This window comes from Paramormyrops kingsleyae, chromosome 18 (assembly GCF_048594095.1).
Source record: "Paramormyrops kingsleyae isolate MSU_618 chromosome 18, PKINGS_0.4, whole genome shotgun sequence".
In the NCBI taxonomy this organism is placed as follows: Eukaryota; Metazoa; Chordata; class Actinopteri; order Osteoglossiformes; family Mormyridae; genus Paramormyrops; species Paramormyrops kingsleyae.
In genome coordinates, this window is record NC_132814.1 from 4,630,396 (window position 1) to 4,649,413 (window position 19,018).

General features: G+C 45.1%; 1 protein-coding gene across 4 annotated transcripts in view; it reads right to left on the reverse strand.

The window, feature by feature from the left end:
- LOC111833076 (membrane-associated phosphatidylinositol transfer protein 3-like) overlaps nt 1-15,050 on the reverse strand; it is a 44,950-nt gene extending 29,900 nt beyond the window's left edge. The window contains exons 1-4 of one of the 4 annotated variants that reach the window (XM_023791002.2): nt 14,847-15,050; nt 13,304-13,416; nt 11,084-11,207; nt 10,236-10,643 (exon numbers count right to left, since the gene is read on the reverse strand). In XM_023791002.2, coding sequence (XP_023646770.2) covers nt 10,236-10,254 — 19 coding nt within the window. In that variant the 5' untranslated portion in view covers nt 10,255-10,643; nt 11,084-11,207; nt 13,304-13,416; nt 14,847-15,050. Of the gene's footprint in view, nt 1-10,235; nt 10,644-10,842; nt 11,026-11,083; nt 11,467-13,303; nt 13,417-14,846 lie in introns of those variants that run through there. The other 3 variants (XM_023791003.2, XM_023791001.2, XM_023791000.2) reach the window with 3 other exon arrangements.
- Nucleotides 15,051-19,018: the final 3,968 nt, after the last annotated feature.

The following is a 19,018-nucleotide window of genomic DNA, read 5'->3' on the forward strand; positions in this document are numbered from 1 at the left end:
AGAGAGAACGGGCATCTAAAACACAGAGAGAGAACGGGCATCTAAAACACAGAGAGAGAGAACGGGAATCTAAAGCAGAGAGCGAGAACGGGCATCTAAAACACAGAGAGAGAACGGGCATCTAAAACACAGAGAGAGAGAACGGGAATCTAAAGCAGAGAGCGAGAACGGGAATCTAAAGCAGAGAGAGAGAACGGGCATCTAAAGCAGAGAGAGAGAACGGGCATCTAAAACAGAGAGAGAGAACGGGCATCTAAAACACAGAGAGAGAGAACGGGAATCTAAAGCAGAGAGAGAGAACGGGCATCTAAAGCAGAGAGAGAGAACGGGAATCTAAAGCAGAGAGAGAGAATGGGCATCTAAAGCAGAGAGAGAGAACGGGCATCTAAAGCAGAGAGAGAGAACGGGCATCTAAAGCAGAGAGAGAGAACGGGAATCTAAAGCAGAGAGAGAGAACGGGCATCTAAAACTGAAAGAGATAATGGGCATCTAAGCAGGGAGAGAGAACGGGCATCTAAAGCAGAGAGAGAGAACGGGCATCTAAAGCAGAGAGAAATAATGGGCATCAAAAGCAGAGAGAGAGAACGGGCATCAAAAGCAGAGAGAGAGAACGGGCATCTAAAACACAGAGAGAGAGAACGGGAATCTAAAGCAGAGAGAGAGAACGGGCATCTAAAGCAGAGAGAGAGAACGGGCATCTAAAACACAGAGAGAGAACGGGAATCTAAAGCAGAGAGAGAGAACGGGCATCTAAAGCAGAGAGAGAGAACGGGCATCTAAAGCAGAGAGCGAGAACGGGCATCTAAAACACAGAGAGAGAACGGGCATCTAAAGCAGAGAGAGAGAACGGGCATCTAAAGCAGAGAGAGAGAACGGGCATCTAAAGCAGAGAGAAATAATGGGCATCAAAAGCAGAGAGAGAGAACGGGCATCAAAAGCAGAGAGAGAGAACGGGCATCTAAAACACAGAGAGAGAGAACGGGCATCAAAAGCAGAGAGAGAGAACGGGCATCTAAAACACAGAGAGAGAGAACGGGAATCTAAAGCAGAGAGAGAGAACGGGCATCTAAAGCAGAGAGAAATAATGGGCATCAAAAGCAGAGAGAGAGAACGGGCATCAAAAGCAGAGAGAGAGAACGGGCATCTAAAACACAGAGAGAGAGAACGGGAATCTAAAGCAGAGAGAGAGAACGGGCATCTAAAGCAGAGAGAGAGAACGGGCATCTAAAACACAGAGAGAGAGAACGGGAATCTAAAGCAGAGAGAGAGAACGGGCATCTAAAGCAGAGAGAGAGAACGGGAATCTAAAGCAGAGAGAGAGAACGGGCATCTAAAGCAGAGAGAGAGAACGGGCATCTAAAGCAGAGAGAGATAATGGGCATCAAAAGCAGAGAGAGAGAACGGGCATCTAAAGCAGAGAGAAATAATGAGCATCAAAAGCAGAGAGAGCACTATTAACGATGTGCCCATGATCCTTATCGGCTTTTTTCCATCCCACCGGTCTTACGACGACACAGCTTTCGTTCACACATCAGAACGTCAGTCGCCAAAGCAATAGACAGTCACTGATGGAGGCCCTCTGAGTTAATCGTATTCTGAGCTGTATGAATAAAAGGAGGTCAGAGAGAGAGAGAGAGAAAGGGGCAATAAAGCAGGGCAAAGTTTCCAAGTATGAATCGACTGAGGCTTAAGCACCAGCGCAAGCCCCAATAATGCTCTCGTAGTGATCAGTCATACAGGCATGGTGCCGTGCAAATCAGCACCCCAAGAGGAATGTCGATGTTACTACAGTCTTTATTTATATAGCTAGATGGTTTTTAAGCGACTTCTCAAAGGTACAACAGCTTGGACCCCCCTGGGCCTCATGCTGATGACCTTTGAGGCACATGCCATGTCCTGAGGTATGTGGTGGGTAATTTGTCAATTTAGATGAGCAACTGTTTTGGATCCATCGAGAGCATACACACACACGCGTGCACACACGCACACACACACACGCACATACTCACACACACACACACACAGGTTTGTAATTATATTTTTGTGGAGACTCTCCATTCATTTCTATGGGGAAAACTGTAATCCCGACAATGACGACCTTAACCCCTAACCAGCCTTAACCTTAACCATAAGTAACCAAAATACAAGACTGTTGGCACATTTACTTTATTGGTTGCATTCACAGATCTTTGTGGGGACACACACACACACACACATACTAAACATATACTGCCCCCACCCACGCTGAACCCTGCAGCCTCACGGATCACAAAAAAGCACTCGAGTGCTCAAAATCACTGCCCCCCCCACCCCCCCCCCCCCCGGCTGCAATTTCAAACCTCTTCGCGCAACGCTGCCAGCTCCCACCACTGCATAAATGAATGAGCGCGCCGACAGGAGAGCGGAGGCAGAAGTGTTGAGCTCCCTCCAGCCTCCCCCCCCCCTCATCCCCGGCCCCTGCACATGGGCTATTTTTAGCTCCGCACCGAATCCCGGCCTGTTGTGTGCGGCACAGTGAAAGGCAGCCCTGACGGAAACATGGGACAGAGGCGGTGGTGATTCATCAGGAGGCAGGCAGCAAGCGGGGCACGGACGGGCGGGCGGTGTGATTTCAGACAAGCGGGGTGCGGACGCGCGGGCAGTGTGATTACAGACAAGCGGGGCACGGACGCGCGGGCGGGCGGATTACAGACAAGCTGGGCGCGGACGCGCGGGCAGTGTGATTACAGACAAGCGGGGCGCGGACGCGCGGGCGGTGTGATTACAGACAAGCGGGGTGCGGACGCGCGGGCGGTGTGATTACAGACAAGCGGGGTGCGGACACATGGGCGGGCGGATTACAGACAAGCGGGGCGCGGATGCGCGGGCGGGCGGATTACAGACAAGCGGGGTGCAGACGGGCGGCTGGGCGGATTACAGACAAGCGGGGTGCGGACGGGCGGCCGGGCGGATTACAGACAAGCGGGGTGCGAACGGGCAGGCGGGCGGATTACAGACAAGCAGGGCGCGGACGGGTGGGCAGGCAGGCGGTGTGATTACAGACAAGCGGGGTGCGGACGCGCGGGCAGTGTGATTACAGACAAGCGGGGTGTGGACGGGCGGCCGGGCGGATTACAGACAAGCGGGGTGCGGACGGGCGGCCGGGCGGATTACAGACAAGCGGGGTGCGGACGGGCAGGCGGGCGGATTACAGACAAGCGGGGTGCGGACGGGCAGGCGGGCGGATTACAGACAAGCGGGGTGCGGACGGGCGGGCAGGCGGGCGGATTACAGACAAGCGGGGTGCGGACGCGAGGGCGGGCGGATTACAGACAAGCGGGGTGCGGACGGGCAGGCGGGCGGATTACAGACAAGCGGGGCGCGGACGCGCGGGCAGGCGGGCGGTCTGATTACAGACAAGCGGGGTGCGGACGCGAGGGCGGGCGGATTACAGACAAGCGGGGTGCGGACGGGCAGGCGGGTGGATTACAGACAAGCGGGGTGCGGACGGGCAGGCGGGCGGATTACAGACAAGCGGGGTGTGGACGGGCAGGCGGACGGATTACAGACAAGCGGGGCGCGGACGCGCGGGCGGGTGGATTACAGACAAGCGGGGTGCGGACGGGCAGGCGGGCGGATTACAGACAAGCAGGGCGCGTACGGGCGGGCAGGCGGATTATAGACAAGCGGGGTGCGGACACATGGGCGGGCGGATTACAGACAAGTGGGGCGCGGGGGCGCGGGCGGGTGGATTACAGACAAGCGGGGTGCGGACGGGCAGGCGGGCGGATTACAGACAAGCAGGGCGCGGACGGGTGGGCAGGCAGGCGGTCTGATTACAGACAAGCGGGGTGCGGACGCGAGGGCGGGCGGATTACAGACAAGCGGGGTGCGGACGGGCAGGCGGGCGGATTACAGACAAGCGGGGTGCAGACTGGCGGATTACAGACAAGCGGGGCGCGGGCAGGCGGGCGGGCAGATTACAGACAAGCGGCCCCTCCTTTGGTGTGTCCTTCCCAGTTTTCCTGAAGGGTCCAGTTTATTCATGCTCCCCCATTCTAAAGGGACTGGCTGAGCTGGTTTTGAACCCCACCTCAGAACATGATGCTCTGATGTGATCTGCAAAATACCTTCCTCCGCCTAATGTTTCCGATTCTAATTAAAATCGAGCCTCTTTCAAACTGCCAGATCCTGCCCTTCGAGGAGTAGAGTCACGTTCCATGGATGTCGAGTTTTTTTTCTCTCCCTCTGAGAGATTTGGGGGGGGGTGGCGGAGGCGCATTAGACCTGTCTGATCAAATCAATGCTGACACCTTCCTGAGACGTCTATTGACCCCCTGATTCCAACTCCACCACTCAGCAGTCAGTTTCTGGTTTCCAGGCCTGACCAACAACCCCTGGGGGCATCAGCAGGTATAATAGACAGGTGAGCTTTATTTATCCTAGAATGCAGACCATCGTAAGGATTTAACGTTTTCAAAGCTTTCTCCCCACTCATCTATCCCTCCTCTAAAACACCTCCCAGAGATGAAAGCAGATTCTGTGCCCAGATCTCCTGGATTTCCATTATATTTCTTTCAGACAAAAACAAGTTCACTGCAGCAGAGAGAAGATCCTTTCGGTCAGTCGCATTCCTCAGATTTTTCACTCGTTAAAAATATCACAGTTTGCTGTGCTGGATCTAAGACGGAGATCTCTGCAGGCCCCTGCAGACGGACTTCTAATTACCATAAACTCTCTGCTTCTTCATTATCCCGATCTCTCCGTGTTAGTTTTACAATCTAATATTTCATTTTAATTTTCAATATTACTGTTCAGTCCTCAGATAACATGTAGAATAAGCCAGACTACAAAGCCTAGTTATAAATGAGGTATTTTCTCTCGAGTAATGAAAAATATGTCACTGAGCAGCAGAGCTGCCTTTTGGGCTGTTATTGTGTAATTCAGTAGATTAGCAATGAGGCTGATTAAGTTTAATATGTTTAACGTAATATGGCATAATTTGGTGTAATATAGGGCAAGTGAACTGATCTAATTAAATGAACTACATATTGTCACATGCTAAATTAGCTGAATATAAAGATGTGTCAAAGGGCTGAAAAAAATGGATTACCCCTAAAATGAGGCCGTATTCAAATGGACCAGAATATAAAGGGGATTGTGTGCTTATTATTATTTTTACACTACCCTTACTGCCTTAATGGGCATCTAAAGCAGAGAGAGAGAATGGGTATCTTTTTCCCTGAGCTTTAAGAAGTTCCAGAACCAATAAGAATAATCATCATTGAGAGTGCAAAAAAAGAGAACTGAGTCATCTAATCCGAGGCTAAAGAGCCATCGCTCTCCCCATCCTGGGTAATTTGAGAAAAAGTCGCCTTTAAAAGTAGCGAAGCGGGTTGAGCCGTGTGGGATTTACAAACGCGTCGACTAAATTACAGCAGCTGCAGAGAGATTCAGCTCCGGCTCAGCGGGCGTCTTCCAGCACCGTTCGCCGCGAAGAGCTCCGTCTCTCCACAGTAACGTGTCACACAGGAGGCGAGAGGATATGGCCGGTGCTCCGCGCTGACAGCGGGGGTGTCCCCGCTGCAGAGCTTCCTCCTGGGGGGGGGAAGCTGGAGCACTCAGGGGTGTAGGACCCAGAGGGGACGGGGGAGGGGGGGCATGTACCCAATATTTAATTTGGCTTTGATCGTCTCCCCTATAAATAGACCTTATATTATTAGTCCCCCCCCCCAATATCAAACTCTCTCCTACGCTATTGTAAGCACTAACAGTTACCTACCGGTCACTGTCAGTATGGTTTCTTAATTTAGGTTTTATTTTTTATTTTTCCAATTTTCATTTGAAATCCAGTTTAGTTTTACTTATTTACTTATTTGCCAATGTGCTTTATGAGTTTTTATTTTACACATACAGTATTTCTATTTGGTGTTTACATATTTTAATTTCAGTTTAAGTTTTAGTAACTTCTAGGGATAGACTGAAAAATGTAGAGCTGTTTTATGTGTCTGATTTTTAAAGAATCCAAATGAAAACACAATGCACGTTATGTACTAATGTCCTGTAAATGAGCAGAACATATTCCAGACACTATTAATGGTAATTAAATATAAGCAAATCATTAAATAAGCTAATTAGTATTTCATAACGGTAATGGAAAGTATTTGACCTTTGTTTTATTTTACTTCAGTTAGTTTGAGAAGCAATATTTATCATTTTTGTTCTAGTTCTAGTTTTAACTTTTTTATATTTTCATATTTAATGTTTTCATAATATTTTAATTTTCTTATTTATTAATATGTTTTCTAATAGTCTTTGTTTTCATTAACATAAATAACCTTGCTAACTGGTTAGGAGAACAAGGATACTGGTGGTTAAGGTAAAGTGAGTAACTAATTACTTGATGTTCAGGTAAAAAATAGAAGCCCTTATCACCAGAGTTTTATCAGCTGAACAAAGGTTCATTGTTCCACGTGCCAGAACAAACTTTTAAGCAGAATGATCCGTGGTGGAGTGGGTCTTAGTCGTGACCTCATACACACTGAGAGGTATCTGGTGGATCGCCATGGAGACAGAATGACTAGAGAGAAGGTGACTGCTCGCATGGCCTAATTCAATGGATTAAAGCTAATCAAATGTAGTCTGTGATTTACACTCTTGAGCAGTTATACAGTCACTGGTGTTAAAGCCCAGCTCCTCGGCCAGTGTGTGACCTGCTAGTCATACTTACTGAACACATGGAGCATTGTGGTCAAAGGTACAACAGCAGGACCTTCATGGGGTTACTGCCCCGCCTCCTTAACCTGTATTCAATGCTCAATGCTTCAATGCTACTTACAAAAAAATTCTGAGGGAAGAATGAAAAATGATTGGTTCTGAGAGATAACTCTATAAGGAGGAGGTGGGTCCAAGCAACTAGAGGAGGTAGGACCAAGACATCTGATTAGTTGATCCTACCTCTTCTAGTTGCTTGGACCTACCTCTTCTACAATCTGATTGGTTATCTCTCTGAACCAATCATTTTTCATTCAACCCTCAACATTTTTGTGCAAGTAAAATTCCCATGATCAAATTCTACAAGAGAACAAAATAAGTTGTGGGAGTTTGACCGCTTCCGTTAAAACGTATCAAACAAGCTTGTTCATTTATATGGACCACGAACCAGTAAGGTTTGTAAGTCAGACTCTAATGCTCATAGATTTATAGCACAGCTTTCAACAAATAATTGTCCAAAGTTTCATAAATCCTACTGCGTGACTCAGTAGAATTTCTCATGCTGCTCTTGCAGGACCTTCAGTCTTAGTGACTCAGAGAGGATGCAGTTCCCCTCTTTGCTTTATCCCCCTGCCCTCCTCACTGCTTCTTCTTCCTTTGAAAAGCAAACATCACAGAGGTCTGAGGGAAACAGTGTGTAACATGTGGTTACGTCTGTGCGGTGCACTCGTGAGCTCCAGGTTGGGACTGTGAGTATTTATAAGCACCCAGACCAGCATCTGTTTGCCTCTGATTATAATCGGCATTGACATATGCACAATGTCACCCTCAAGCAGTGCCAACTCAAAAAAAGCAGCTGAATCAGGGAAACAGGGGCATCCACCTACACAGTGGTCTGATCCCACACTTTTCTCCTCAGTCTCTCTACTACACCTACACAGTGTAGGAGTACTTACTTCATGTATTAATTAATTAACCAGTAATACATGTTATTTACATACTGATCCCATGTTCATTCATCAGTAATCAATCATGACAGTTCATGTATTTCATGCAGGAACTGCATTAGCTCATGCTTTATTCTTGAGTAATAACTGAGACACTAAGTTATTTGTGTGCCTCAAGTTGTGTATTATCCTATATTACTGCGCAATCCGGCCCAGTGGGATTTTTTGTACAGTTTAACCCATCGAGTGACAACAGCAAACTAAATATAGAAACAGGACGTAAATAATACACAAAGCAAAATACGCATCTTAAAGTAGCCTATACCGCACAGGACACATGTAGACACAAGCAGATAGTATACAATACAGAACAATTCCCAAACATAAAATATACAACATACATCAAAAGTCACTGAACACAGAATAGAGTGCAGAATGGTTACTATGTGAATGCAAATATAGGCTTAAACAGTGCAGTTGAAATATAGCACAAGACATAGCACGTTGCTAATCACAGAAGGAAAGGTGGCACAGTAATTAAGTAACCTTTTAGCACTGGGGAAGTAAGTCATGTGTAGACAGTGACGGATCATCCTGTTGGCAGCTTTGGTGGCTGTTTGTATGTACAGGGATTGATCTGAAGGAAACGCAGAGCCGCTTCTCTATGCGGGAATAGTTATAAAATGCTGCGGTCTTCTCCTTGTTAGGGTGTCCGCACTACGGTACCATACCCTGGTAAAACATGTGACGGACAAGGAGATGTTGACTGTCACCACACATCCACAGCCGTCTGTTCAAATACAGCGATGAGCCTTCATTTCTGCTCCTCTTAAACTTCTGCATCTTCACGACCAGAATAAAACCTGCACGAGACTGTCTGTCTGCATCACACAGTGATTATGGTACATCGTATTTACTGCGTCCTTTCACACAAGCCAATGTTAATTTTTATGTTAATGAGCCGATTTGCAAGAGCACCAGAAATCCCCTTCCCTGCGTAAGCTCTGGGGTTCCAGGTGGAGGAGAGGCTGTGATCGGACCTCTTATGCTAAAGGTGAGTAACCAACGCCCCACGCCCCCCCCCCCCCCGCCCCACCCCACCCCCACAGCCGCGATCGGACGCCTCCCTGCTCATCTCGCTCAAAAGCAATACAGCGATTTATATTTCCTTGCTGTGTGGATCCCAGTTTTTCTACATTTTCATTGCTTTCCCCATCAACATTTTTCCCAATTAAATGGCTGTGGACTTCCGATGTTTCAGCCATGCTGGTGATTTGCGACAAATTCTATGCACTTTATCACTTTATTCCTTGTCTCAATACTTGCTCCAGGTACTCAGTATAAAAAACGTACCCCCCCCCCCCCCCACCGCCGCCTAACAAATAAGCAAACAAAAAAATAAAAATGCGTTTCATCTCTATCTAGGCTATACCTATCGAATAAACGTAATATAACCTGCGTAATAAACCTAAACGTATCTTTACACAAATCTTACTGAGATTACTTTTCAAAATTATATTCCCCTTTCAAAACATCCACTCGGACCCGTAGGCACAGTCGGACGTGTTCGACCTTAAAAAACACATTTACACACATTTTGCTTCATGACCTTCAGGTTTTGCTATTTCTGCACGCTAACTCGACGCTTTAGGCAAAGAAGATAAATTTAATAACGCGTTAATTTCATCAAAAGGGACACATTAGCAATTCCCACTCCACATTAGCCTATTGGATAAATTAACGAGCTATTAGTTGGCTAATTTGCCATCCCTGCTTGCGATGCGCAGGGTCCTGCTGAAATAATATAAATGTGTTAAATGTCTTAATTTTAACACAAAGCCTATCAGCAGATTAAGTCATATAGCGTAAAAAACACGCACATGCGGACACATGACCTTGGCTCCGAATAAATCTAAAGTCAAATTTAGTTCGGCATTTGAAGTTTCCCTCTGATGGTCCAAAAGAAACCTCGACGTAGCCTATATACAGCAGAGTTTGATTTATAATGTACAACTCAGCGGGGTTTCAGAGAGTGACATTTGCCATTTTGTATTTACGTGTGGCGGTGTCTGACGGAGTGGGCGAAAACGGGGGAATTGATGAAAAGTAACTAATTTCAATGACTGCATGTTGCCGCCCGTGTTTCCAGTATAGTGCTCACCAGGGCTGAATGGCCACCACAGCCACAGGGGCTGCCGCGATCACGAAATATAAACGATGTTATGCCCACGAAAGATACCGGGATCACTTTGGGAAAAGGCGCATCAGGTTATGCGTGTTTTGAAGGCTACAGCGGGTCAGACAGCTGACGGTCATGAAAAGCGTCTCTTCAGTCTCTGCTGCCAAAGGGCGAGATGTTCACCTTTATGTCCACATCTTTGGGAAAGATATTGTCCAAGTGACAATATCAACACGTGAACGTGCCGTGTTGATTTTATACAAAATGTAACACGTGTTATTGTCTGGGAGATAAACTCCGTGCCTGATATACATGCCCCTGGAACCCCCTGCATGAACGTCGCATTCCAACAGATGCTTAGAGCGCAGCACATCTGGGCGCGATACGATTGCTCACTTGTTCTGCTTCACATTTACCTTTGGTCTCTCTCGCCATCCCGTCCTGCGCCAGGTGCCCGGTCCCCACCTCTTCGTCTGCTCGTCTTCCCGCGGGCAATGTGGGAGTCAGCGGGCTGTCCACCTCCGTGGCGACGCCGGGTGGTCAACGGTGAACATTTAGTAGCTTCGCTTCCGTCGCCGGTGTCGGTGATGCCCGGGTATTTGGCGGACACCTCGGTACCTCCTCCTTATCCCTGTCGCCCTTCTCCTTCTGCTGAATGAATAAATCCCGCTTGCTTTTTAAAGGAGCTGCCGTGCGCACGGGATGGGTTTTGTGCATGCGTGCGTGTGACTTAGTGGGCGGGTGGGGGTCGGCAATGAACGGATTCTTATCTTATCCGAACTGAATTCTTGTGTTCTCTTGATCACGGCAACGAGGGCATATACCTAAAAATCATAAAAAGATACAGACTTATACAGAGCCATGAAGAAGAAGGCAGAACTCTTAAAGGATAGTTTGTAATTTTAAATGATCATTAGACCTATATATAGCCTACATAAATAAATAAATAAATAAATAAATAAATAAATAAATAAATGTACTTTTCAGAATTGCTACAGACTAACTCAATTGCATACACACTACCTTGGACCACCCAAGTAGTAATAACGAACAGTTATATGTAGCAGACGTTCTTTGTACATTTTAGTAGTGCAAACTTTTCGTTTGATTTAACATCGACAGTGCTGACGATCACAGTGCTTCCTTGAGTCTATACCGCATCGGTGTATTTGCAGACCGCTCTCTTCCTTAATGTTACTGATTTTGCTGTGATTCCCCCGCAAGATTAGAGCGTCGGCTGAAGCCCTCCTCGTCACGTTCCCACCTGTTTATCTTCCTCCTCTTTCGGCGAATCGCAGATCGAGACCTTGATCTGCTGATCCAGGACCAGCCCTTCGTTAGGTGAATCCGGCGTGCTGGAATTTAATAAATTTGAGAAACTGCCTGGGCTGGAGGTGGGAGCGATGTGGGAATATGTGAGGAGAAGTGATAAGATACAAAGGTAATGAATGGAAAGGACGGTTGTGCTCGCTAGAAGTTTTAGGGAGACACCTGGAATTATAAACAGGCTGACCAGGAGAAATCAAGAAGTGTGGAAATGCTCTAGAGATTCAGCGCACTAAGTATAGCAAATAGAGGAAACAGGGACCGTTCAGTCCTATGGGCACAAACCTAGGGGGGCGCGACTGAGCAACCTGCCTACACCACTAACCCCGCCCCCACACCACCCCTCACCTATGAAGTCACGGAGGGTGGGTCATTTTCAGATGGATCTCTGAAGGACCTTTAAGCTAAGGCCCTGAAGTTGCACACACAGTTTGTCGTTTTTGGGACCCGATTCAAAAAGTTCCTGTTCCTCCTAGTGTAGTGACTATTTCTGACCAACAGGGGGCCCCCTAACCCCAGCGAGCCGTACGCGAATGCGTGGGTTGACTAGTGGAAAACACTGCCCCTGGTCGCACGTGGAGATGATGACAATCATGCCTCTCAGAACTGCACTCTGAAAGTTTTTCACAGTCTCACTAAAACCTCTTAGCTCTGTACCTCACGAGTGTGTAAAAATTCTCAAGTCTCCAGAGATGATGCTGCTTAAGAGCTTGGCGTGGGCAGGCTGGGTACTTCAGAGGAGGGTAATAAAATCGACTCGCAGACTGGTAAAGGGCTGATCACCTTTCATTCAAATCCCAGTGCCAAAGAGCAGTGGTCTGACACTCGAACATGAGGGTGGGACATAATGGTATGATTCATATGGACCTAAAGCAGATCTTTGCTCCTCACCTTCAATCCATGTCCACGATCGTCCCTTCGGTGCTAAATATTATATTGGGTGCTTCATTTTAAGTTCATGAGTTAAACCCTTCAGGTGTTCTGAAGTGCTGAAGTGTTTTACTCTGTGTGTGTGTGTGTCTATATATATATATATATATATATATATATATATATATATATATATATATATATATATATATATATATATATATTATATGGCTTAGGGCCACAGGTCAAATGTTGTTTTTGGGGGCCCCCGAGACTTGTTCAATAACCTTGGGGGGGGGGGGGGGGGCAAGCGCTGTCCCCCATTTATGAAGACCACTAGCATTCATTTTTATATGGAGTACCTATGCAGTGCTAGTTCTTAGTGGCCCAGGGCTTAGGACAGTGTTAGCACAAGATGTAGGTTTTGGGGCCTGGGGGGGGGGACAATCCCTGTTCACCATTTTGAAGACAGTCTGCAACCATTCTTAGATGAAATCCTCTGATAAATATAGAAATGCTAGGTAGACACTCCCTAATGGCACATGTATACTAGACGAATTTAGCCCCTGCTGTTGACCCAGGGAAACCCTATGCAGGAAAAGGCTAACTAGCTAGCTAGCATGGTTGTAATGCTTTCAACATTAAACCAAGTGCCTGTCATTGTGAGCTCAACTGTGATTGCAGGTCATTTTGTTGTAGTTTCGTCTTACACTGGACAGCCCAGAGGAATAGATTAAGTGGCACATGGCTGGGAAGGGGGGACTAGAAAGGTTCATGCCCAGGTGCCCCTTATTTCTGATTTCTTAACCAAAACCATGAGGTTATGAAGCCAAATCAGGCAGCCCAGAGTGAGTGAAGGACAGCTTTGTTTCTAGTGTCAGATTATAACATAGAAATCTAAAAAAAACAAAAACAAACAGCCACTAGTGAATTTGGGAGCCCTTTGTCTTGATTATGAAACCCAGTGGAGCAACTTATCTGAGAGCAATTCGCCAACTCCATAGGCAGCAATGTGTTCTTACAGTCACAATCAGTTCATAATAGGGTGCAGCTTGGTTGACTTGAATGTTTAGCAGGAGTTGCGATTATTTAATGTTTTTCAGTCAAATTGGAAAGAATCTCTTTAAGAAATGTGCAAGTAGCGGGAAAAATCCAGGATGGGCAAGGACTGCAAGACCACATGTGTGTAAATGTGTTTTTTAAGGTCTGCTGGCAAACTCAGCTTTAGCAACACAGATGCTGCTTGTTTTCGGCTCCTGACACAAATATATGACTTTGTTAAGGATACTTGGGAGGTCGCAGGACCTGTCCAGAGTTTTGCAGATGACTTTGGAGTTCGATGACCCTGTTTGGTTGCACCACGCTGCTCTGGTCAGTCTTTCACGCCTCAGCGACGAAGAGCTCATGTCCAGAAAAAGAGAGAAATGCCAAGCTGTGATTTCTGCTGGGATGTGACTGGGAGTAAACAGCTTGCAAGAGGTCAGGTGGCTGTAAAGAGCCAATTACTGCCCCCCAATTCTAGAATGAGCCTGATCTAATTCATTCAGAGAGAGATAAATCTGTTTTCATCCTGGAAACACAAAGCCTAGCTGGGCTTGGGGATGAAGTGGCAAAGGACATTGTTATTGGAGTTCGTAGTCTCTTATTTTTCCCGTGCAAACTGCAATGAATCCAATGAATCAGCTCATGTGAGTTCCTTTAATATATTATTTTTCTTTTTGTTGCAATTTACATACATTTTAACATTTAGACATTAAGTATAAACAGATTTTTTATTATCCATATATTGATTGTAACCAAAAGCAGGTAAGGCATAATTATACATTAGGCAACTGCACGTCCCACAGGGTTGTTGGTTCGAATCCCTGTTGAAACATTACTGTAATGTCATTGTGTATAAAATCTGCACCCTCCATGTTGCCTTGTATGATCACTGTGATCTTACACAAACCTTGTGTGTAACCAGCTACGCCCTCTTTGGCACAGAGAGCCGTTCACAGCGATCAGTCTGCAGCAGCATCACTGTCGTTACCAGCAATCAGTGAGTCTGTGACATCTGATTAGGGATGAGAAAAGTAATACTACCGAACTGCTGCTTTTACTTTTTTGTTTTATTTGTAATTATTAAAATATACACTTACATAATATTCAAATAAGTATTGTGTGTGTGCGCTGTATATATATACACAAACATACTTAGTAATGGAGTTATTTGCACACTTTTATCTATCCATTATCTGAAACCATTTATCCTATTCAGGGTCGTGGGTGGGAGGGGGGGGTCTGGAGGATGGGAGCAACCCAGGATGGGGCACCAACCCATCACCGGGCACACTCACACACTGTTCACTCACACAAACACACCTACAGGTAATCTGGTAAACCAATCAGCCGCAACATGTTTTTAGACTGTTGGGGAAAACCAAAGTACTTTGAGGGAACCCCACAACAACATGGGGAGAACATGCCGACATGGAACCCTGAACATGGAACCCTGGCAGCAGAGGTGGACATTTCAGTTGAGTATAAAGAGTCACAGTCAGAGAGTACTCAACTGGTTGGTTGAAACAAAATCCTGGTTTGGAATTTTACTTTCTGGACCTGAAATGTCCACCCCTGCCTGGCAGAGACTTGAACCCAGGTCCCAGGGGTTTCAGTGCTAACCACTGCACCACCGTGCCACCCCACACCTTTATTCAATTATTTAAATGCAAGCATCTAGAAAAGTCAACAAATTTGTACTGCAGCAGAACATGATGAAACCTTCTCCCTAAGCAATGTGACTTTCACAGAAGTAGGTGAGACGTTCCCAGCCTTTCGAGACAACTTACTTCACAATGGAAATGGGACGTGCAGGTAAAGACAGGAGATGAAAACAGAGGGATGTAATATCATAATCCCATTTGGACTTTAAAATCAGACTTCTGGTGGTACTCAACAGTGATCCAGTCCAATCCAGGCAGAATTATGCGGTCATCTGTCTTTGTTCTGAAATGACTCTGCTGGAGGAAAATGAAGCTTATTGCAGACCGACGGCACAGGAACTGCTGAAGTTTATTCTTGGACTTGTCAGCATCCTGCAAGCTGACAGCTCCCTGCTCACAGTACACCCCCTGGTGAAGCTCTTCTAAGTGAAACACTATCTCTCTCTCCTTCCCATTTCCTTTCTGTTTTTCTGTCCACTCTTCTGTGTGACTCTCCCTCTCTCTTTCTTTATCTCCTAGAGTCCACCTCTTTCTGTCCTCTTTCAATACCCATCTTCCACTCTCTCCTTCTCCTTGAGTCACTTCCTCCATCCATCTCTCTCTCTCTCTCTGCTTCTCTTTCATTCTCCTGTATTACTCTTCTATGCTCCCTTTCCATGTCTTTCTGTTTGTCTGTCAATTAAAGTTGTCCAGTCAAGTAAAGCTTTATTATCACCTGAGTCATGTACAGTAGGCAGTGAAACAAAATAATGTTGCTCCTGGACCTGCAGTGCCACACGCATGACAGACCAGACAGGATTACAGTGCTAAAGACGGTGTAATGGAATTACTTACATGGGGCAAAAACATCCTGTACGATTATCAATAATTTAAGGGGAAGGGAGATATAGGGAAGGTTACTACCTATATTTTCTACCATAACATAGAACATCACATAACATAGAACATCACATAACATAGAACATCACATAACGCAACGTAACTTAACATAACAAACATTACACATTAGACAAACAATGAACAGCATGCTACAAAATACTGTTGTTCTCTCTCTGACTCTCTACCTGCCCAAAGGAGACAGATGACACCCTGTCATCATACATACTGAGCCATTCAGATCTACCATGAAAAAAAACACAAGGGGCTTTGTGACACAGTGAACCTGTACCAGTGATTTGCAGAGTGAAAAGTGATAGTCACTCTATTCCGGTGGGGCTGACTTTGGAAAAAGTGATTAATGTCTCCCAAATAATCTGCCAGAATGAGTGAATTTCCAAGTGTGCAAAGAAATTTTGGGCAAATGTTCTGCAAATAGCAAAAAGGACTAAGCTTCCTCCTTCTCTACACTGGAATCATAACACCAAACCAAAGCATTATCTATTTATTGAGCCGTCTCGTTCATTCAGTTCCATTGCCCATTTATACAGCTATATTTTAAACTGTCTTATGTCTTAATATGTCACGTTTAAGCCTCATATATTTATAGTCTATTGCTTTTTTTGCACTATGACCAAGGAGAACAATATTTTAACTCCCAAGCATCATAGAGCTGAAGATAATATTAAAGATGCATTGATTTAGATTGGCTATAGTGTCCCCACGGGGCAATTTCTTTGCAACCAGCAGTCAACACAACCAACAAATTAAAAAATATGACGTTGACTCTGACAAATACTGACAAGTCCAAAATAAAATATATTTGTAGTAGAAATAAACACACGTGTTGCTGGGCTTGAAAGAAGCAGGTGACATGCTGAAGTAAGTCCTACTCAGCTGGGGGCGGAGTCAGGCAGAGGTGGGTGTGGCTAAGTCGGCAAAATATTGCTCACTGTAGCCTTCTGCTATCAAAACCTGGCTAGCAACTTTGAGGTATTTTCCGTACGTCGCTAAAATCATCCGAGATCAGATGCCTCATCTTGGATGAGTTAATGCCGGTGAAACTCATCTGGGATAAATTGGTTTTTCAAACGCAGATGTGTAGTAGATTAGTCTAGCTGGATCCATTCATCCGAAATGATTATGCACGCCAGCGCTGCGTGAAAAGCCCATAGGCCTATATATCGATTCTAGAAAACTTGATCGGCAAGTCTCTCATTGGCTTCCACAAAATGTCAAAAAACAGGGCGCAATTTTTCACGCAGGGCGTTTTATTAGAGGGGTATGATGAATTCAAAGATTTAATATGGCAAAAAGTGTCCGACAAATAAAATGTATGTGGTTTTTAGTTATTGTATTTATCACTTAGTAGTATTTATCACATGTAGTATTACGTTTCCAATGTTTCATTATTATTTTATTGTCATAATTACAAATCAAATACAAGCACAATCATACAGAACATGGGAAGAAGTTAAAGTGAAGTACAAAAATATATTTCAAACTGGTAAACACGTGTGTGTGTGTGTGTGTGTGTGTGTGTTTGTTTGTTTGTTAATTTTATGTATACGAAATGTAGGAAATCTTTAATATTTATAAAACATTCCTGAAGCTATAAGTAGAAGGCAGACAAAACTTTAGGAAATTCTGGGTATTGAGAATATATTAGTGTGGTTTTTAAGTTCTGTAATTTTATTGCGTATACATTACTTGCAATGGCATAAAACGATTCTTAAATTGCCTGCCACTCGCAGGTGTCCGGGGAAAACAATCGCGAATTGCCTAACAAACTGTACTTGATATATTTTCCGCATCGCCTACAGTATACAAAAAAGTGCCGCTTGCAAAATATCTCAAGGCGATGCACATTGTCTGTGTGGCTGTGAGAGCCCAACTTCCCCTAGTTGGACTTATACTATAGGGAGCTAATAAATCTTTAAGATATAATATTCCATCTCGGCCGAAGCGGTATCTTTCGAAAAGAATATCATCCGGCAACAATAAAGGATCTTGCCGATATCGCAAAACCCTCTCAATTTGAAATTCCCTTCTTATTTTTTGTGCACCGATTGCAATTGGTCGCTCATCCGTGAATGGCGAGGCCATGACTGAACGGATTTCCATGCGCAGACACTGATTAAGTGTGTGAGCTAATCCTTGTTTACGTAAAACAAACCTGCTCCGAACAGGGGCCTGTACTACGAAACGGGGTTACTGGCTTATCGGGGTAACTTGTCGGATTTAAGGTAGTCTGGGCAAAATGTAAGTGAACGAATATGAAGTCCATTTAAACTGTGGTACCTCAAATCCGACAAGTTACCCCGATAAGCCAGTAACCAGGCTTCGTAGTACAGGCCACAGGTTTGAGGATTTGGATATGCTGCTATGACAACACATCCGGCAAGAGTTTAGAAAAAGCGACAGATCCAGGATCATGCCAAATCGTCAACAATTACATCCGGTGTTCTGTCGAGTTTAGCTACTTTGTCGAGTTAGGCTACCATAGTGCTAATCAATAGCCCCAATCCTTACCCAAACCCCCTAAAACCCTTACCCTAATCCAAACCCCTAAAACCTAACCCTAACCCCCAAACGGTGGAACTGCATATCCGCAAAAAGGCTCGATAGTACGTCTTGATAGGTAGCTCAACTCGTCAGAACACTAGCTAAACGAGTAATCCATGTACAAAATACCCCCCTTGATATCCTAACTGAAAACTTTAGAATTGCCCATCTTTGGCATGGACATTGGTGGTAGCATAGTGTATCGTGATTAATATTATTTTAAATATACTATTAGGAATGTTTTATAACATCCATTTTTTCCTATTAAAACAGGATACATAAATTCTAGCAGTGGTTCCCAAGTCTATCCTCATTTAGTGTACTTTGATTCAGCTAATCAGTTAATCAACTAATCAGTATCTCATTAAGCTGAATCTGGTGTGTTGATGTTCAACAAATACTGCCATTACAACCCCGTCTGGGAGGGAGCCTAGACATTGAATGGCCCCCATAGGCGTACAGATTTAAAAACTCCACAATGGAAGGTGACACATTTATAGGAAACAGGTGGAAAATCCTGGAAACAGGGAGCCTTGGAGATTCACCAGTCAGGACTATGCTCCTTAACAACACCGCTTCTCCATGGAAACACGTGTTAGCTCACTCGGTATTGGTATTGATTTAGAGTGAACAAGCCGTGTCCAAATAAGGAGATGGCATACTTATAAAATATATCACATCACGTTTTCCATCTGCACCATTACTCACCTCCAGAACCCATATTTCTATCTATCTATCTATCCATCTGTCTTGTTGTCTTTCTGTCTGTATGTCTATCTCTCGATCTTGTTGTCTGTGTCTATCTGTCTGTCTATCTTGCTGTCTGTCTGTGTGTCAATCTGTCTATCCTGTTGTCT